Source organism: Mustelus asterias, chromosome 22, assembly GCF_964213995.1.
Source record: "Mustelus asterias chromosome 22, sMusAst1.hap1.1, whole genome shotgun sequence".
Taxonomy (NCBI): domain Eukaryota; kingdom Metazoa; phylum Chordata; class Chondrichthyes; order Carcharhiniformes; family Triakidae; genus Mustelus; species Mustelus asterias.
The window spans coordinates 56,813,624-56,835,945 of NC_135822.1; the positions used below are offsets into that span (position 1 = coordinate 56,813,624).

The 22,322-nt window shown below is 46.1% G+C and overlaps 1 protein-coding gene across 1 annotated transcript in view; it reads left to right on the forward strand.

Annotated features, from left to right (window-relative positions):
* Positions 1-20,335, forward strand: part of LOC144509701 (myoferlin-like) — a 182,650-nt gene extending 162,315 nt beyond the window's left edge. The window contains exons 50-53 of the mRNA XM_078238482.1: positions 1,281-1,474; positions 4,908-5,017; positions 14,307-14,454; positions 19,674-20,335. Of these exons, the coding sequence (XP_078094608.1) occupies positions 1,281-1,474; positions 4,908-5,017; positions 14,307-14,454; positions 19,674-19,703 (482 nt within the window). The 3' untranslated portion in view covers positions 19,704-20,335. The remainder of the gene's footprint in view (positions 1-1,280; positions 1,475-4,907; positions 5,018-14,306; positions 14,455-19,673) is intronic.
* The last annotated feature ends 1,987 nt before the right edge of the window (positions 20,336-22,322 follow it).

A 22,322-nucleotide genomic window follows, 5' to 3' on the forward strand; every position in this document is an offset into this window, starting at 1 on the left:
GCCCGTGTGTGTGTGTGTGTGCGTGCCCATGTGCGTGTGAGTGCGCCCGTGTGTGTGCGCCCGTGTGTGTGTGTGCGCGTCCGTGTGTGTGTGTGTGCGCGTCCGTGTGTGTGCGCCCATGTGTGTGTACGCCGTGTGTGCGTGTGTGCCCGTGTGTGCGTGTGCGCCCGTGTGTGCGTGTGCGCCCGTGTGTGCCCGTGGGTCTGTGTGCGCCCGTGTGTGTGTATGTGAGTCCGTGTGTGTGTGTCCGTGTGTGTGTGTGTGTGCGTCCGTGTGTGTGTGTGTCCGTGTGTGTGTGTGTGCGCCGTGTGTATGTGTGTGTGTATCCGTGTGTGTGCGCCCGTGTGTGTGTGTGTGTGTGTGCGTCCGTGTGTGTGTGCGTCTGCGTGTGTGCATCCGTGTGTGTGTGCGTTTGCGTGTATGTGTGTGTGCGTCCGTGTGTGCGCATCCGTGTGTACGTCCATGTGCATCCGTGTGCGTCCGTGTGTGTGTGCGTGTGTCCGCGTCCGTGTGTGTGTGTGTCCGCGTGTATGTGTGTGCGTCTGTGTGTGTGTGTGTGTGTCCGTGCGTGCGCGTCCGTGTGTGCGTCCGTGTGTGTGTGTGTGCGTCCGTGTGTGTGTGTGTCCGTGTGTGTGCGTTCGTGTGCGTCCGTGTGTGTGTGTGCGTCCGTGTGTGTGCGTCCGTGTGTGTGTGCGTGCATCCGTGTGTGTGTGTGTGTGCGTCCGTGTGTGTGTGTGCGTCCGTGTGTGTGTGCGTCCGTGTGTGTGTGTGCATCCGTGTGTGTGTGCATCCGTGTGTGTGTGCGTCCGTGTGTGTGTGCGTCCGTGTGTGTGTGCGTCCGTGTGTGTGCGTCCGTGTGTGTGTGCGTGTGTCTGTGTGCATGTGTCTGTGTTTGTGCGTGTGTGTGCGTGTGTCTGTGTGTCTGTGTGCGTGTGTTTGTGCGTGTGTGTGCGTGTGTCTGTGTTTGTGTGTGTCTGTGTTTGTGCGTGTGCGTGCGTGTGTCTGTGTTTGTGCGTGTGTGTGTCTGTGTTTGTGCGTGTGTGTGTGTGTGTCTGTGTGTGCGAGCACCTGTCTGCGAGTGTGCGCGTGTCTATCTCTGGGTATCCACGTGCCTGTCTCTGGGTGTGCACCTGGGAGGTTCCAGCACTGTGCTGGGTACTGACTCGGAGAAGCTCTCCGACACTATTGTTCACCCTGATCCACGCTCAGGTTCAGAGGATAGTGATTTATCCACAAGTCCCAGCTCCGCGTTGACCCTGGAGTTTTTCCCTCCCTGGCAGGATTTCTGGAGATTAACCTGAATGCGTTCCGGAGCCCAACAAAATGGGCGGATCGTTGTACGTTGGAGAGGTTCTTTAAGCTGGAGGGCTCCTCGACAGACAAACTACAGAACATGATCTCACTCTTCAAACAGAAAAGTATTAAAGGCTGGTGGCCGAGCATTACGTACGAAGATGGCGAACCTTACTTAACAGTAAGATCAAATCTCATTGCAAGACCTGTTCTCCCTCACCCCAAACGTTTTACTGTTGATCCACATCCAAGAGTGGCACAGTGGGTTAGCACTGCTGCCTCACAGGGTCAGAGACCCGGGTTCGAGTCCCGACTTGGGTCACTGTCTGTGCGGAGTCTGCACGTTCTCCCCGTGTCTGCGGGGGTTTCCTCCGGGTGCTCCAGTTTCCTCCCATAGTCCGAAAGACGTGCTGGTTAGGTGCTAAATTCTCCCTCAGTGTAACCCGAACAGGCGCCGGAGTGTGGCAACTCGGGGATTTTCACAGTAACTTCATTGCAGTGTTAATGTAAGCCTACTTGTGACACTAATAAATAAACTTACTAAGATCCCCGAACATCTCCTTTTGTGTCTTTCCCTGAACTCTCCAACTTGGTTCTGCAACCCTTAATATCCAAGCGTGACCATTTCGAATGTTTCAATTGACTTCCCAAGTTCACAGTTCGGAAGAGTTTCAAACCTTCGCTACTCTGCATGTGAAGAAATTTCTGTCATTACCCCTGAACAGTCTACCTCCAGTTACACCTTCTTGTTTCTGTACTGTCCTCTTCCGAGGGAAATAAGTTTCTCTTCCTCGACTCTGTCAATTCCTCCAACCACCTTGAACGCCTCAATGAGATCAACTCTTCATCTTCATAGGCGACACGGTGGCACAGTGGTTAGCACTGCTGCCTCAAAGCGCCAGGATTCGGGTTCGATTCCCGGCTTGGACCACTGTCTGCGTGGAGTCTGCACATTCTCCCCCGTGTCTGCTTGGGTTTCCTCCGGGTGCTCTGGTTTCCCCACACAATCCAAAGATGTGCTGCTTAGCTCGATTGGTCATGCTAAATTGCCCCTTAGTGTCCAAAGATGGGCAGGTTTGGTGGATTGGCCATGCTAAATTACCCCTTAGTGTCCAAAGATGGGCAGGTTCGGTGGATTGGCCATGCTAAATTGCCCCTTAGTGTCTAAAGATGGGCAGGTTAGGTGGATTGGCCATGCTAAATTGCCCCTTAGTGTCCAAAGATGTGCAGGTTAGGTGGATTGGCCATGTTAAATTGCCCCTTAGTGTCCAAAGATGGGCAGGTTAGGTGGATTGGCCATGCTAAATTGTCCCTTAGTGTCCAAAGTTGTGTGGGTTAGGTGGATTGGCCATGTTAAATTGCCCCTTAGTGTCCAAAGATGTGCAGGTTAGGTGGATTGGCCATGTTAAATTGCCCCTTAGTGTCCAAAGATGGGCAGGTTAGGTGGATTGGCCATGCTAAATTGTCCCTTAGTGTCCAAAGTTGTGTGGGTTAGGTGGATTGGCCATGCTAAATGCCCCTTAGTGTCCAAAGATGTGCAGGTTAGGTGGATTGGCCATGCTAAATGCCCCTTAGTGTCCAAAGATGTCTAGGTTAGGTGGATTGGCCATGCTAAATGCCCCTTAGTGTCCAAAGATGTGCAGGTTAGGTGGATTGGCCATGCTAAATTGCCCCTTAGTGTCTGAAAATGTGTAGGTTAGAGGGATTAGTGGGGCAAATATGTGAGGTTATGGAGATAGGGCTTGGATAAGATATTCTGTCAGAGAGTCGGTGCAGATTCGATGGGCTGAATGGCCTCCTTCTGCAGTGTAGGATTCTGAGTCTATGATTCTATCATCAAATTGAGTCTCGGCAGTTTTCCCTTGTGGTTTAATCCTTCTCATCCCGGTATCTATCTGGAGAATGGTCAGATCTTGCACCTCTCCGAATAACCGTCCAGCAACAGGAGGCCATTCAGCCCATCAAGTCTGCTCCACCAGTCAATAAGGAAATGGCTCAGCTGGTTGTGGCCTTAACTCCACTTAGCCAACTCAGCCTTGAATATATTCAAAGAGCCAGCCACTCTTGGGGATAGAATTCTCCAGACGAACCACCCTCTGGGAGAAGAGTTTCCTCCTCATTTCCATCTTCAATGGGAGAAACCTTACTTTGAAACTGTGCCCCATCCCCGCCTCTCCCCCCTTCCACGATCCTCTCAGCATCCCCCCCGTCAAGCCCACTCAGAATCTTTCACGTTCCGGTCAGATAAACATAATCACATCCTTGGATGAGGATCCAGTCAGTCCTCGATTGATCAGACAAATACATTCCTAATTGACTGAACTCCATGTTCCACTGCCTCATCCCCCAGAGAGGGTAACCTCCCTCCTGATCACAACACTGGCTCCAGCTCTCCTGGAGACACAGGGTGGGCAGGGAAAGATAGGGATTCATTGCTGCCCATTCCCAGCAGAGAGTGTCTGAGACTCCCCCCCCCCCCCCCCCCCCAGCCCCCGCCAAAAAAATAATCAATGTGTGGCAAAATGAGCCAGAAAGCTGCGTCTTTCCCTGAGGGGATGTGAGAGGAATCTTCGACAGCGATGCAATGCTTCATTCACTCCTTTGCTGGTAGTATTTCAACTATAAGTTTGTCTTCCTGTTATTGACTGCTGGGAGATTACAGCGGGCACATCAGAGTTGTTGTGGTCTCTCCCTCTTTCCATCTCTTGTTCTCGTCCTCGCTTTCTCTTCCCCTCTCTCGCTCTCTCTCTCCCTCCTTCTGCCTCTCTCTCTCTCTTTCTGCCTCTCGCTTTTTCTGCCTCTCTCTCTCTCTGTCTCTCTCTCTCCATCTCTCTGTCTCTCTCTCTCTGACTCTCTCCCTCTTTCTGCCTCTCTCTCTCACTTTCACCCGCTCTCTCTCTCTCTCTCTGCACCTCTCCCTCTCTCTCTCTGCGCCTCTCTCTCTCTCTCTGCTCCTCTCTCTCTCTCTGCACCTCTCTCTCTCTCTGCACCTCTCTCTCTCTCGCTCTGCACCTCTCTCTCTCTCTGCTCCTCTGTCTGCACCTCTCTCTCTCTCTCTCTGCTCCTCTCTCTCTCTCTGCACCTCTCTCTCTTTCTCTCTGGCACTCTCTCTCTCTCTCTCTCTCTTTCTGACTCTCTCTCTTTCTGCCTCTCTCTCTCTTTCACCCTCTCTCTCTCTCTCTGCACCTCTCTCTCTCTGCACCTCTCTCTCTCTGCACCTCTCTCTCTCTGCACCTCTCTCTCTCTGCACCTCTCTCTCTCTCTGCACCTCTCTCTCTCTCTCTGCACCTCTCTCTTTGTGTCTCTTTCTGCTCTTTCTTTCGGCTTTCTCTCCCTCTGCACCTCTCCTTCTACATCTATCTGTCTTTCTGTCTCTCTCCCTTATCCCTTTTTCTCAGCCTATTCTCTCCCCCCCCCTCCACCCACCCCCCCCCCCCCAGCTCGCCCTCTGTTACCTATTGCCACTCTGTGCCACCCCCCCACCCCTTCCGCAGCTCACCCAGGTACGAGTAGTTCCTTCGATGTGAAGTAATTGCAGTCGGTATTCTGGTTGGTTGTTACTGATAGCTGATGCCTTGTCCACACCCTTTCTGTTCCCGATTTGACCTCTCTAGGGTAAACTGGAATTGACCCTGGAGCTGCTGACGGAGCAGGAGGCTGAAGAGCGGCCGGCCGGGAAGGGAAGAGATGAGCCCAACATGAATCCCAAGCTGGAACCACCAAAGTAAGTCCAGAGGGCTGGGGTCACCAAATGAAACTGACCAGAACATTGCAGCCGCATACCTTGCACTGTATCAGTGTAACCTCAGCCTGCTAACCTGTAGCATACACTGCACTGAAACAGGCCCAACCTGGAACATAATACCTAACGTTAGATGTGATTCTGTGATCGGGCAGTACTTACTGAACAATCCTGAGTGCGCTAATAGTGACATTCGATGTGATTCTGTGATTGGGCAGTACTTACTGAACAACCCCCAATGCACTAATAGCTGCACTCGATGTGATTCTGTGATTGGGCAATACTTACTGAACAATCCTGAGTGCACTAATAGCTACGCTCGATGTGATTGGGCAATACTTACTGAACAATCCTGAGTGCGCTAATAGCTACGCTCGATGTGATTGGGCAGTACTTACTGAACAATCCTGAGTGCGCTAATAGCTACGCTCGATGTGATTGGGCAGTACTTACTGAACAATCCTGAGTGCGCTAATAGCTACGCTCGATGTGATTGGGCAGTACTTACTGAACAATCCTGAGTGCGCTAATAGCTACGCTCGATGTGATTGGGCAATACTTACTGAACAATCCTGAGTGCGCTAATAGCTACGCTCGATGTGATTGGGCAGTACTTACTGAACAATCCTGAGTGCGCTAATAGCTACGCTCGATGTGATTGGGCAGTACTTACTGAACAATCCTGAGTGTGCTAATAGCTACGCTCGATGTGATTGGGCAGTACTTACTGAACAATCCTGAGCGCGCTAAGAATTACTGAGACCCAATTTCAGATTATCACTCAGGCTTACATTGTGTGCTTGCTAGAAGCGAGGTACATTCACACAAGTGGTCTTGTCCTCTGCAGGCAAAAGGAGCATGTCCAGGCATTGCTCCTTTTTGCAATCAAACAAAAAAAAAGCAGGAGGGATGCGGTAGTTCCCTGGCACATTCTCCATGGCAAGACCCCAACCAATCAGAGTTGACTTGGCAACCAATCAGCACCCTTCCCTCCTGCAGTATAAATTGTTGTTTTCTTTGACAAACAGCTTGTCTATTTTTTCTGGCAATACAAAACTCGTACCTGCTTAATTAGCGATGAATTGGATTAACGTGTGTGTTTTATCTGTGTATCTGTTTAAGATTTGAGCCCCAAAAGTAACAATGAGAAGTCTCACAACACCAGGTTGTGATGAAGGAGCAGCGCTCCGAAAGCTCGTGATTCCAAATAAACCTCCTGGACTTTAACCTGGTGTTGTGAGACTTCTTACTGTGCCCACCCCAGTCCAACGCCGGCATCGCCACGTTAAAACTAACAGGGAACAGGGTAGGAAATAATCATAAGCGGTATGTTTTGCCTGTACAGCGCGCAAGAAACAACACTTTTCACTGAATCCCAATATATGTGACATAGAAACATGGAAGAAACATAGCAGGAGGAGGCCATTCGGCCCTTCGAACCTGCTCCGCCATTCATCACCATCATGGCTGATCGTCCAACTCAATAGCCTAATCCTGCTTTCTCCCCATAACTTTTGATCCCATTCTCCCCAAGTGCTATATCCAGCCGCCTCTTGAATACATTCAAGGTTTTGGCATCAACTACTTCCTGTGGTAATGAATTCCACAGGCTCACCACTCTTTGGGTGAAGAAATGTCTCCTCACCTCCGTCCTAAATGGTCCACCCCGAATCCTCAGACTGTGACCCCTGGTTCTGGACTCCCCCCACCATCGGGAACATCCTCCCTGCATCTACCCTGTCCAGTCCTGTTAGAATTTTATAAGTCTCTATGAGATCCCCCCTCATTTGTCTGAACTCCAGTGAAAACACTCCTAACCCAGTCAATCTCTCCTCATACATCAGTCCCGCCATCCCCGGAATCAGCCTGGTAAACCTTCGCTGCACTCCCTCCCGTGAGAATCAATCAAATGAATCACTCAGAAGGCAGCCTCTATTTCCCTCCCCACCCACGCCAGGTTTCCTCCATCTCCCCCCGTTGTGACGTGGCTTTGACCCAGTGCTGTATTCAGTGTCTATTTACCAAGAGGAGGTGGGGGCGGAATGGGATTTGTGGTTTTAATCTACAGAATCTGCGAGCTCCAGCAAACCGAGCATTTATTTCCTCAGAAGAATGCAGTGAGGGGAGGGCGGTCGCAACGTCCAAAAGGACACGTGGGAAATCATTCCTGTTAGCATGATTCGCTTTGATTTATTATTGTCACATGTACTGGGATACAGTGAAAAATATTGTTTGATTTATTATTGTCACATGTATTGGGATACAGTGAAAAGTATTGTTTGATTTATTATTGTCACATGTACTGGGATACAGTGAAAAGTATTGTTTGATTTATTATTGTCACATGTATTGGGATACAGTGAAAAGTATTGTTTGATTTATTATTGTCACATGTACTGGGATACAGTGAAAAGTATTGTTTGATTTATTATTGTCACATGTACTGGGATACAGTGAAAAGTATTGTTTGATTTATTATTGTCACATGTATTGGGATACAGTGAAAAGTATTGTTTGATTTATTATTGTCACATGTACTGGGATACAGTGAAAAGTATTGTTTGATTTATTATTGTCACATGTATTGGGATACAGTGAAAAGTATTGTTTGATTTATTATTGTCACATGTACTGGGATACAGTGAAAAGTATTGTTTGATTTATTATTGTCACATGTATTGGGATACAGTGAAAAGTGTTGTTTGATTTATTATTGTCACATGTACTGGGATACAGTGAAAAGTATTGTTTGATTTATTATTGTCACATGTACTGGGATACAGTGAAAAATATTGTTTGATTTATTATTGTCACATGTATTGGGATACAGTGAAAAGTATTGTTTGATTTATTATTGTCACATGTACTGGGATACAGTGAAAAGTATTGTTTGATTTATTATTGTCACATGTATTGGGATACAGTGAAAAGTATTGTTTGATTTATTATTGTCACATGTACTGGGATACAGTGAAAAGTATTGTTTGATTTATTATTGTCACATGTACTGGGATACAGTGAAAAGTATTGTTTGATTTATTATTGTCACATGTACTGGGATACAGTGAAAAGTATTGTTTGATTTATTATTGTCACATGTACTGGGACACAGTGAAAAGTATTGTTTGATTTATTATTGTCATGTATTGGGATACAGTGAAAAGTATTGTTTGATTTATTATTGTCACATGTACTGGGATACAGTGAAAAGTATTGTTTGATTTATTATTGTCACATGTACTGGGATACAGTGAAAAGTATTGTTTGATTTATTATTGTCATGTATTGGGATACAGTGAAAAGTATTGTTTGATTTATTATTGTCACATGTACTGGGATACAGTGAAAAGTATTGTTTGATTTATTATTGTCACATGTACTGGGACACAGTGAAAAGTATTGTTTGATTTATTATTGTCATGTATTGGGATACAGTGAAAAGTATTGTTTGATTTATTATTGTCACATGTACTGGGATACAGTGAAAAGTATTGTTTGATTTATTATTGTCACATGTACTGGGACACAGTGAAAAGTATTGTTTGATTTATTATTGTCATGTATTGGGATACAGTGAAAAGTATTGTTTGATTTATTATTGTCACATGTACTGGGATACAGTGAAAAGTATTGTTTGATTTATTATTATCACATGTACTGGGACACAGTGAAAAGTATTGTTTGATTTATTATTGTCATGTATTGGGATACAGTGAAAAGTATTGTTTGATTTATTATTGTCACATGTACTGGGATACAGTGAAAAGTATTGTTTGATTTATTATTGTCACATGTACTGGGACACAGTGAAAAGTATTGTTTGATTTATTATTGTCATGTATTGGGATACAGTGAAAAGTATTGTTTGATTTATTATTGTCACATGTACTGGGATACAGTGAAAAGTATTGTTTGATTTATTATTGTCACATGTACTGGGATACAGTGAAAAGTATTGTTTGATTTATTATTGTCACATGTACTGGGATACAGTGAAAAGTATTGTTTGATTTATTATTGTCATGTATTGGGATACAGTGAAAAGTATTGTTTGATTTATTATTGTCACATGTACTGGGATACAGTGAAAAGTATTGTTTGATTTATTATTGTCATGTATTGGGATACAGTGAAAAGTATTGTTTGATTTATTATTGTCACATGTACTGGGATACAGTGAAAAGTATTGTTTGAATTATTATTGTCACATGTACTGGGATACAGTGAAAAGTATTGTTTGATTTATTATTGTCACATGTATTGGGATACAGTGAAAAGTGTTGTTTGATTTATTATTGTCACATGTATTGGGACACAGTGAAAAGTATTGTTTGATTTATTATTGTCACATGTACTGGGATACAGTGAAAAGTATTGTTTGATTTATTATTGTCACATGTACTGGGATACAGTGAAAAGTATTGTTTGATTTATTATTGTCATGTATTGGGATACAGTGAAAAGTATTGTTTGATTTATTATTGTCATGTATTGGAATACAGTGAAAAGTATTGTTTGATTTATTATTGTCACATGTATTGGGATACAGTGAAAAGTATTGTTTGATTTATTATTGTCACATGTATTGGGATACAGTGAAAAGTATTGTTTGATTTATTATTGTCACATGTATTGGGATACAGTGAAAAGTATTGTTTGATTTATTATTGTCACATGTACTGGGATACAGTGAAAAGTATTGTTTGATTTATTATTGTCACATGTACTGGGACACAGTGAAAAGTATTGTTTGATTTATTATTGTCACATGTATTGGGATACAGTGAAAAGTATTGTTTGATTTATTATTGTCACATGTATTGGGATACAGTGAAAAGTGTTGTTTGATTTATTATTGTCACATGTATTGGGATACAGTGAAAAGTATTGTTTGATTTATTATTGTCACATGTACTGGGATACAGTGAAAAGTATTGTTTGATTTATTATTGTCACATGTACTGGGATACAGTGAAAAGTATTGTTTGATTTATTATTGTCATGTATTGGGATACAGTGAAAAGTATTGTTTGATTTATTATTGTCATGTATTGGGACACAGTGAAAAGTATTGTTTGATTTATTATTGTCACATGTACTGGGATACAGTGAAAAGTATTGTTTGATTTATTATTGTCACATGTACTGGGATACAGTGAAAAGTATTGTTTGATTTATTATTGTCATGTATTGGGACACAGTGAAAAGTATTGTTTGATTTATTATTGTCACATGTACTGGGATACAGTGAAAAGTATTGTTTGATTTATTATTGTCATGTATTGGGACACAGTGAAAAGTATTGTTTGATTTATTATTGTCACATGTACTGGGATACAGTGAAAAGTATTGTTTGATTTATTATTGTCACATGTACTGGGATACAGTGAAAAGTATTGTTTGATTTATTATTGTCATGTATTGGGATACAGTGAAAAGTATTGTTTGATTTATTATTGTCACATGTACTGGGATACAGTGAAAAGTATTGTTTGATTTATTATTGTCACATGTACTGGGATACAGTGAAAAGTATTGTTTGAATTATTATTGTCACATGTACTGGGATACAGTGAAAAGTATTGTTTGATTTATTATTGTCACATGTATTGGGATACAGTGAAAAGTGTTGTTTGATTTATTATTGTCACATGTATTGGGACACAGTGAAAAGTATTGTTTGATTTATTATTGTCACATGTACTGGGATACAGTGAAAAGTATTGTTTGATTTATTATTGTCACATGTACTGGGATACAGTGAAAAGTATTGTTTGATTTATTATTGTCACATGTACTGGGATACAGTGAAAAGTATTGTTTGATTTATTATTGTCATGTATTGGGATACAGTGAAAAGTATTGTTTGATTTATTATTGTCATGTATTGGGATACAGTGAAAAGTATTGTTTGATTTATTATTGTCACATGTATTGGGATACAGTGAAAAGTATTGTTTGATTTATTATTGTCATGTATTGGGATACAGTGAAAAGTATTGTTTGATTTATTATTGTCACATGTATTGGGATACAGTGAAAAGTATTGTTTGATTTATTATTGTCATGTATTGGGATACAGTGAAAAGTATTGTTTGATTTATTATTGTCACATGTACTGGGATACAGTGAAAAGTATTGTTTGAATTATTATTGTCACATGTACTGGGATACAGTGAAAAGTATTGTTTGATTTATTATTGTCACATGTATTGGGATACAGTGAAAAGTGTTGTTTGATTTATTATTGTCACATGTATTGGGACACAGTGAAAAGTATTGTTTGATTTATTATTGTCACATGTACTGGGATACAGTGAAAAGTATTGTTTGATTTATTATTGTCACATGTACTGGGATACAGTGAAAAGTATTGTTTGATTTATTATTGTCACATGTACTGGGATACAGTGAAAAGTATTGTTTGATTTATTATTGTCACATGTATTGGGATACAGTGAAAAGTATTGTTTGATTTATTATTGTCATGTATTGGGATACAGTGAAAAGTATTGTTTGATTTATTATTGTCACATGTATTGGGATACAGTGAAAAGTATTGTTTGATTTATTATTGTCATGTATTGGGATACAGTGAAAAGTATTGTTTGATTTATTATTGTCACATGTACTGGGATACAGTGAAAAGTATTGTTTGATTTATTATTGTCATGTATTGGGATACAGTGAAAAGTATTGTTTGATTTATTATTGTCACATGTATTGGGATACAGGGAAAAGTATTGCTTCTTGCGCGCTATATAGACAAAGCATACCGTTCATAGAGAAGGAAAGGAGGGGGTGCAGAATATAGTTTACAGTCATAGCTAGGGTGTTGAGAAAGATCAACTTAGTGCGAGGTAGGTCCATTCAAAAGTCTGATGGCAGCACGGAAGAAGCTGTTCTTGAGTCGGTTGGTACGTGACCTCAGACTTTTGTATCTTTTTCCCGACGGAAGAAGGTGGAAGAGAGAATGTCCGGGGTGCGTGGGGTCCTTAATTATGCTGGCCTCTTTCCCGAGGCAGTGGGAAGTGTAGAATATTTGGAATTATCCAGTCGTCTACATTCTGGCCAAGTCCTGTGCTGTCACTGCTTCCTCTTTGCTCGCAATATCATAATTTTCAGTGCCTTCCCTCCCCCTCCCAACCTTCCAGGCCATGCGGAGAAATGGGATCTGGTGTTGGGTGCAGCTGCCCAGCGCTTAGGGTGCCAGAACCCAGAGGTAATGAGTTTCCATTTCCCCGTGGGTAAGACATTGGAAACATCTGTCACCCATCCAGACTATGGGCTAGATGGGCTATGGGACGATCCTTTAAAACAGAGATGAGGAGGGATTTCTTCAGCCAGAGAGTGGTGAATCTGTGGAACTCTTTGCCGCAGAAGGCTGTGGAGGCCGGGTCATTGAGTGTCTTTAAGACAGAGATAGATAGGTTCTTGATTAATAAGGGGATCAGGGATTATGGGGAAAAGGCAGGAGAATGGGGATGAGAAAAATATCAGCCATGATTGAATGGCGGAGCAGTCTCGATGGGCTGAGTGGCCTCATTCAGTTCCTATGTCTCATGGTCTTATGATTATATATGTGACTCCAGTCCGACTCTATGTAGCTACTCCTTTCTTCTTTCATGAGTGGTCCTGGCAATGCTAACATTTGTTGCCCAGTTTCTGTGCTGTAAATGAATCCAGTCCATAATTGTTCTTGAACGTGGCTACCTAGGCCTTTCCAAAGGACACTAAAGAGACAACCACATTGCTGTGACTCTGGAGTGACATGTAGGCCAGACCGGGTAAGGACGGCAGATTTCCTTCCCCTTGAACTAGATGGGTTTTTACCAAGATCGACGATAGTTGTCAGTCTAACGGCAGCTGAGATGTCTTTTAAGATGTAACTATAACCTTAACAGGGTTAAGTTCCTCAAGAGAGTGTCCTCGGCCCAAGCATCTTCAGCTGTTTCATCAATGACCGTCCCTCCATCATTAAGTCAGAAGAGGGGATGTTCACTGATGACTGCACCATGTCAGCACCATTCGCCACCCCTCAGATACTGGAGCGGTCCATGTCCATATGCAGCAAGACTTGGACAATATCCAGGCTTGGGCTGACAACTGGCAAGTAACATTCACAAGATTGGCAAGTGCCATGCAATGACCATCCCCAACAAGGGAGAATCTAACCCCTCTACATTGGTGGCATTGCCATCACTGAATGCCCCACTATCAACGTCATGGGGTTACTGTCAACATCTTGGGAGTTACTACTGACCAGAAACTGAGCTGGACCCAGCCGTATAAATACTGTGGCTCCCAGAGCAGGTCAGAGGCTGGGAATCCTGCGGAGAGTAACTCACCTCCTGACTCCCCCCAAAGCCTGTCCACCATCTACAAGGCACAAGTCAGGAGTGTGATGGAATACTCCCCACTTGCCTGGATGGGTGCGGCTCCAACAACACTCAAGAAGCTCGACACCATCCAGGATAGAGCAGCCCCGCTAGATTGGCACCCCATCCACAAACACTCACTCCCTCCACCACCGACGCTCAGTAGCAGCAGTGTGTACCATCTACAAGATGCACTGCAGCAACTCATCCTGAGACAGCACCTTCCAAACCCACAACCTCTACCATCTAGAAGGACAAGGGCAGCAGATACATGGGGAACACCACCACCTGCAAGTTCCCCTCCGAGCCACTCACCGTCCTGACTTGGAAATATATCGGCTGTTCCTTCGCAGTCGCTGGGTCAAAATCCTGGAACTCCCTCCCTAACAGCACTGTGGGAGTACCTACACCGCACGGACTGCAGCGGGTTCAAGAAGGCAACTAGGGATGGACAGTAAATGCTGTCCAAGCAACACAGTGGTCAGCACTGCTACCTCACAGCGCCAGGGACCCGGGTTCGATTCCCGGCTTGGGTCACTGTCTGTGTGGAGTTTGCACATTCTCCCCGTGTCTGTGTGGGTTTCCTCCGGGTGCTCCGGTTTGCTCCCACAGTCCGAAAGACGTGCTGGTTAGGTGCTAAATTCTCCCTCAGTGTAACCCGAACAGGGAGTGTGGTGATTGGGGGACTTTCACAGTAACTTCATTGCGGCGTTAATGTAAGCTGATTTGTGACTAATAAATACAAACTTTAACTTTAAAGCTGAAACCCAGGTCCCACGAACAAAAATAATAAAACATGAGGCTCATTGTGCATTGAGGCTTGACGCGATCTTTAAGCAACGGTTATGGTCTTTCCTCTGTCTGACTTCTCTCCCTTTCTCCCTGTTTTGCAGCCGGCCAGACACTTCCTTCCTCTGGTTCCGTTCGCCCTTGAAGGCGATGAGGCACATTGTCTGGCGCAAGTACAAGTGGTGGGTTATCTGCACATTGGTGCTGGTGGTGCCGGTAATCCTCCTCATCGGTCTCCTGCACGCGATCCCTGTAAGTATCCACAAAGAGCCGCAGACCCAAGGAGACGGGCAGTGAACTCTGTGCTGTAGCGAGCCATGTTACTTGCATGGTACGAGTACCGTGTAGCCACTTCACGTGCTGGGGAGGCAAAAAAAATCGAGGGGGGTGCACACCTCCCTGGGATTGAACCGTGACTGTTTGTGGGCGGTGCGGCGGCACAGTGGTTAGCACTGCGGCCTCACAGCGCCAGGGACCCGGGTTTGACTCCGGCCTTGGGTCACTGTCTGCACGTTCTCCCCCGTGTCTGTGTGGGTTTCCTCCCACAGCCCAAAGATAGAACAAAGAACAATACAGCACAGGAAACAGGCCCTTCGGCCCTCCAAGCCTGTGCCGCTCATTGGTCCAACTAGACCATTCGTTTGTATCCCTCCATTCCCAGGCTGCTCATGTGACTATCCAGGTCAGTCTTAAACGATGCCAGCGTGCCTGCCTCCACCACCCTACTTGGCAGCGCATTCCAGGCCCCCACCACTCTCTGTGTAAAAAACGTCCCTCTGATATCTGAGTTATACCTCGCCCCTCTCACCTTGAGCCCGTGACCCCTCGTGATCGTCACCTCCGACCTGGGAAAAAGCTTCCCACTGTCCACCCTATCTATACCCTACATAATTTTGTACATCTCTATTAGGTCTCCCCTCATTCTCCGTCTTTCCAGGGAGAACAAGCCCAGTTTACCCAATCTCTCCTCATAGCTAAGACCCTCCATACCAGGCAACATCCTGGTAAACCTTCTCTGCACTCTCTCTAAAGCCTCCACATCCTTCTGGTAGTGCGGCGACCAGAACTGGATGCAGTACTCCAAATGTGGCCTAACCAGCGTTCGATACAGCTGCAACATCAGACTCCAGCTTTTATACTCTATACCCCGTCCTATAAAGGCAAGCATACCACTTGCCTTCTTCACCACCTTCTCCACTTGTGCTGCCACCTTCAAGGATTTGTGGACTTGCACACTTAGGTCCCTCTGTGTTTCTATCCTCTTGATGGCTCTGCCATTTATTGTATAACTCCTCCCTACATTAGTTCTTCCAAAATGCATCACTTCTCATTTATCTGGATTAAATTCCATCTGCCATTTCTCCGCCCAATTTTCCAGCCTATCTATATCCTGCTGTATTGCCCGACAATGCGCTTCGCTATCCGCAATTCCAGCCATCTTCGTGTCATCCGCAAACTTGCTGATAACACCAGTTACACCTTCTTCCAAATCATTTATATATATCACAAATAGCAGAGGTCCCAGTACAGAGCCCTGCGGAACACCACTGGTCACCGACCTCCAGCCGGAAAAAGACCCTTCGACTGCTACCCTCTGTCTCCTGTGGCCAAGCCAGTTTTCTACCCATCTAGCCACCTCTCCTTGTATCCCATGAGCCTTAACCTTCTTAACCAACCTGCCATGAGGGACTTTGTCAAATGTGCGGGTTAGGTGGATTGGCCATGCTAAATTGTCCTTTAGTGTCCAAAGATGTGCAGGTTAGGTGAATTGGTCATGCTAAATTGTCCTTTAGTGTCCAAAGATGTGCAGGTTAGGTGGATTGGCCATGCTAAATTGCCCTGTCGTGTCAGATGGACGAGCTGGGGTAAATGCATGGGGTTACAGGGATAGGGTCTGGAAGGGATTGTGGTCAGTGCAGACTGAATGGGACGAATGGCCTCCTTCCGCACTGTAGGGATTCTACGGATCGTCAGGTATCTCAGCTGTGAAGGATGCTGAATAAAGGATGGACACCTACAAATGACACATAGGTGACGCCAACCTTTCTGTGTCTTGGAAGCCCGTGCCCCTCTTCCCAATTCCTCTGCCCTCCTATCTTACCTCTCCTGCCCACTCGCTGTGTCCACTCCTGTCCTGTCACCTGGTTGGGCTGGGACAGAGGGGGTGGTGTCACTGGGAAAGGCTCACATTCTAACAGTGGCGACAATTGCCAATGTTTTCCACCGTCAGTAAAACCCTTGGAGGTGTCATGAGGTTGTGGGCAGGCACTGTGAAATTATAAGTATTCCTTTCTTCTGCGCCAGTTCCTGTGCCGTTATCTCTGGCGTGTCCCCACCCCGTTCCCCCACCAAAGGATCGAACCTCGTCCCCTCCTACTTTTTAATCTACATTCTGCCTCTCGGACACATCATCCTGAAGCACAACGCTCGCTATCACCTGTTCTCTGACCACACCCAGCCTTCCCTCACTGCAACCCCTCCTCTCGCGAACTCCTCCACGGTTGTTCTATTATCCCACACCCAGCACTGGATTTCCTCCCATTAAATGTTGAAGACAGAAGCCCTTGTTTTCAGTCCCCGCTCCATTCCCTGGCTACCGACTCCATCCCTCTCCCTGGCAACAGTCTGAGACTGAACGGGACTGTTGCAAACTGGGTCTGGTCGCCGATCCAGTGATGAACCTCCACCGACCTGTCCATTCCACCGGACAGCCTAGTTATCGCGCTTTCAGTATGGGTTAGCGCATCTTTAGTGGTAATTATGTCGGTGCGGAGTGGGAGTGTTTGATGGGGACAGTGTAGAGGGAGCTTTACTCTGTATCTAATCCCGTGCTGTACCTGTCCTGGGAGTGTTTGATGGGGACAATGTCGAGGGAGCTTCACTCAGTATCTAACCCCATGCTGTACCTGTCCTGGGAGTGTTTGATGAGGGACAGTGCAGAGGGAGCTTTACTCTGCATCTAAACCCGTGCTGTACCTGTCCTGGGAGTGTTTGATGAGGGACAGTGTAGAGGGGGCTTTACTCTGTATCTAACCCCGTGCTGTACCTGTCCTGGGAGTGTCTGATGGGGACAGTGTAGAGGGAGCTTCGCTCTGTATCTAACCCCGTACTGTACCTGTCCTGGGAGTGTTTGATGGGGGACAGTGTAGAGGGAGCTTTACTCTGTATCTAACCCCGTGCTGTCCCTGTCCTGGGAGTGTTTGATGGGGACAGTGTAGAGGGAGCTTTACTCTGTATCTAACCCCGTGTTGTCCCTGTCCTGGGAGTGTTTGACGGGGACAGTGTAGAGGGAGTTTTACTGTGTATCTAACCCCGTGCTGTACCTGTCCTGGGAGTGTTTGACGGGGACAGTGTAGAGGGAGCTTCACTCTGTATCTAACCCCGTACTGTACCTGTCCTGGGAGTGTTTGATGGGGGACAGTGTAGAGGGAGCTTTACTCTGTATCTAACCCCGTGCTGTCCCTGTCCTGGGAGTGTTTGATGGGGACAGTGTAGAGGGAGCTTTACTGTGTATCTAACCCCGTGCTGTACCTGTCCTGGGAGTGTTTGACGGGGACAGTGTAGAGGGAGCTTCACTCTGTATCTAACCCTGTACTGTACCTGTCCTGGGAGTGTTTGATGGGGGACAGTGTAGAGGGAGCTTTACTCTGTATCTAACCCCGTGCTGTACCTGCCCTGGGAGTGTTTGATGGGGACAGTGTAGGGGGAGCTTTACTCTGTATCTAACCCCGTGCTGTACCTGCCCTGGGAGTGTTTGATGGGGACAGTGTAGGGGGAGCTTTACTCTGTATCTAACCCCGTGCTGTACCTGCCCTGGGAGTGTTTGATGGGGGACAGTGTAGAGGGAGCTTTACTCTGTATCTAACCCCGTGCTGTACCTGTCCTGGGAGTGTTTGATGGGGACAGTGTAGAGGGAGCTTTACTCTGTATCTAACCCCGTGCTGTACCTGCCCTGGGAGTGTTTGATGGGGACAGTGTAGGGGGAGCTTTACTCTGTACCTAACCCCGTGCTGTACCTGCCCTGGGAGTGTTTGATGGGGACAGTGTAGGGGGAGCTTTACTCTGTACCTAACCCCGTGCTGTACCTGACCTGGGAGTGTTTGATGGGGACAGTGTAGGGGGAGCTTTACTCTGTACCTAACCCCGTGCTGTACCTTTCCAACTTAATTCTCCCCAAAAGAGGTTATTCTCAAAGGATGATGTGTTTTTCTTCCAGTTGCCCATCGTATATGGAAACTGAATCCATAGCTGATATTCAATGAGCCAGCCTCCCACTGCTCTCTGGGGACAATCCAAAGACTAATGACCCTCTGAGAGAAGAAATTCCTCCTCTGCATCTTAAGTGGCAGACTCCTTATTTTTAAGCTGTGCCCCTAGTTCTAGATTCCTTCACGAGGCGAAACATCTTCTCCGCATCCACCTTGCCAAGCCCCTGTCTTATAGTAAGGACCACCTCTCATTCTTTCAAACCCCAGCGAGCATGGCATGCATGCCAAAGATCAAAAGATCCTTGTGGAACCCCAAGGAGCTGAGGGGAGGGAACTGATGTTGAAACAGGGAAGTGAATATATGTGGAACCACACTCCCACCCAGCCCCTGAATACTGTGGGGGACTGTTACGGTGTTCTAAGGGCTGCCATCTTTTCCAGTTTTTCATTCATTTGTGGGACACGGGCGTCGCTGGCTGGGCCAGCATTTATTGCCCATCCTTAGTTGCCCATGGCCAGTTGAGAGTCAACCACATTGCTGTGGCTCTGGAGTCACATACAGGCCAGACCGGGTCAGGATGGCAGATCCCCTTCACTGAAGGACATTAGTGAATGAGATGGGTTTTTCCGACAATGGTTTCACGGTCATTAGTAGATACTTAATTCCAGATTTTGTTTTAATTTATTGAATTCAATTCCACCATCTGCTGTGGTGGGATTCGAACTCGGGTCCCCAGAGCATTAGCTGAGTTTCTGGATTAATAGTAAGAAGTCTCCCCAACGCCAGGTTAAAGTCCAACAGGTTTATTCGGAATCACGAGCTTTTGGGAGCGCTGCCCCTTCATCAGGTGAGTGGAGAGCTGGATTCACAAACACGGCATATATAGACAAAGGCAAGATAATGGTTGGAATGCGAATGATCTTGCGATTGTGTCTTTGCCTATATATGCCGTGTTTGTGAACCCAACTCTCCACTCACCTGATGAAGGAGCAGCACTCCCAAAAGCTTGTGATTCCAAATAAACCTGTTGGACCCTGGTGTTGGGAGACTTCTTCTTACTGTGTCCACCCCAGTCCAACGCCGGCATCTCCACATCTGGATGAATAGTCGAGCGATAATGTTACTTGGCCATTGCCTCCCCCAGATTAGCAGGTTCCAGTGGCGGTTGTGTTGCGAACTGGGGTCTTTTTTTTTTGGCGTACTATTTGCTTTCCTTGAATTTGTTTCTCTAACAGAATGCTCTAGCAAACTTTTTGTTGCAGTCCACCAGATTTCACAGGAAGAAAAAGTGAGGAGAGGCCATCCGGTCATCGGGAGGCAGACGGCACTGTGGCGAGGTTGGGGGGGGTTGGGAGGGGGGAGTGCGGGATTGTGGATGGGGAAGTGTGGGATTCCTCGACGCAGAGGGAGCGGCAACGAGGAACCTCATTCTGCCTCCTCCCACACCCCCTCCATCACCTTCCCCACCTCATTATTCTGGTGTTGGTCACAGCCCGGGGTGCACGTCGGAGAGACAAGACTTTTGTGTGGGGGAGGGGGGGTGGGGTGGAGACTCAGGGGATAAATGGAATCCCACCTTTGTTTGCGAACACTTCAAAAGAAAACTCCACCCCACCAGAAGAAAAAGCCTCGCTTGAGGTTCCAACTTCCAAAGCTGCATCCCGCTCGATGAACCCCATAGATGATGCCAAAGGCTCTTGAAGGATAAGTGTCTGAAGTCACAGGGACGCTTCTTGGAATGCTGGACTATTCGCTCGCTGGCAGGACCCAGAATAGTTCCCCGTTTACTTGCAATTTTTTTCTCCCGAAAAACTGTTTTTAAAGGGGATTTTGTTTGTCCAAATAACCTATATAAAAATAAAGAATATTTTGTACGTGTTAAATATGTATCAGGCCACTGTAAATAAAATGCAGAAAAACACTGCTCTGATGTTGTTCGATGTTGTCTTTGCAATCCGGAGATTGACTTCCGGGGGGAAAAATTACAGGGATGAGCTGGAATCCTGATTGAGGGCTTTGGAAATCTTTGATGTGTTAGTAATGGATACCTTACAGACTTAGCCCTAATGGAGGAGTTTGGATGGTTTATACTTGGAATCCGTAATGGCCAGCAGACAGCCATAAATTGATGAAGGAATCCAGTGATTGAAGAATGATTTCTCACTCATGTCTGATCTTCAAAGGGAGAGGTAAGGGGCCTTTAATCGTCTTCCAGAAATGCCTCTTTTTTTTTAAGCAAAACATGTAAATAGTAAGATAGTGTGGAACCGGTTCCGAAGTTTGTAATCTCATTCCCTCAGCAATCTCAACAGTCGCTGTGCAAGTCTGGAGATTTGGTCTTGTGGCTTCGACATCAATGTGACATCCTTGGATCTGATCTTTCATTGACCGACCGAAGATGACGGGTTAGGTGGATTGGCCATGCTAAATTGCCCGTTAGTGTCCAAGGATGTGAGGGTTAGGTGGATTGGCCATGCTAAATTGCCCGTTAGTGTCCAAGGATGTGAGGGTTAGGTGGATTGGCCATGCTAAATTGCCCCTTAGTGTCCAAAGATGTGAGGGTTAGGTGGATTGGCCATGCTAACCTGCCCCTTAGTGTCCAAAGATGGCGGGTTAGGTGGATTGGCCATGCTAACTTGCCCCTTAGTGTCCAAAGATGGCGGGTTAGGTGGATTGGCTATGCTAAATTGTCCTTTAGTGTCCAAAGATAAAGTTAACGTTTATTAGTCACGAGTAGGCTTACATTCACACTGTAATGAACTTACTGTGAAAATCCCCTAGTCGCCACACTCCGGCGCCTGTTCGGATACACTGAGGGAGAATTTAACATGGCCAATGTACCTAATCAGCACGTCTTTCGGACTGCGGGAGGAAATTGGAGCACCCGGAGGAAACCCACGTAGACACGGGGAGAACGTGCAAACTCCACACAGACAGTGACCAAGACAGGAATTGAACCCAGGGCCGTGGCGCTGTGAGGCAGCAGTGCTAACTACTGTGCTGCCAGGTGGATTGGCCATGCTAAATTGTCCCTTAGTGTCCAAAGATGTGCAGGTTAGGTGGATTGGCCATGCTAAATTGCCCTTTAGTGTCCAAAGATGTGCAGGTTAAGTGGATTGGCCATGCTAAATTACCCTTTAGTGTCCAAAGATGTGCAGGTTAAGTGGATTGGCCATGCTAAATTGCCCCTTAGTGTCCAAAGATGTGCAGGTTAAGTGGATTGGCCATGCTAAATTGCCCCTTAGTGTCCAAAGATGTGTAGGTTAGGTGGATTGGCCATGCTAAATTGCCCTTTAGTGTCCAAAGATGTGTAGGTTGGTGGATTGGCCATGCTAAATTGTCCCTTAGTGTCCAAGGATGTGTGGGTTAGGTGGATTGGCCATGCTTAATTGCCCCTTCGTGTCCAAAAATGTGCAGGTTAAGTGGATTGGCCATGCTAAATTGCCCCTTGGTGTCCCAAGATTAGGGGGATTAGCAGGGTAAATACGTGAGGTTATGGGGTAAACCTGGGTAAGAGTCAGTGGAGGCTCGATGGGTCAAATGGCCTCCTTCTACACTGTAGGGATTCTATGACTGTGGGCCACAGTGTAGATTACTTTAAAATGTTTTGTGGGATGTTGGGCATCACTAGCAAGGCGAGCATTCGTTGCCCACCCCTGATTACCTTTGAGTGGCTCACCTCGCCAAGGACAATTCAGGGTCAACCACATTACTTTGGGTTTGGAGTCACGTGTAGGCCTGACTGTGTAAGGATGGCAGATGTGTCTTTTCTTTCCTTGATTATCATTGACAATTCCAGATGTATTAATTGGAATTCCACCAGCTGCCATGGTGGGATTTGAACTCATGTCTCCCAGAGCATGAACCTGGCCCCCAGGATTACTAGTCTAGTGACATTACAGCTACGCCAC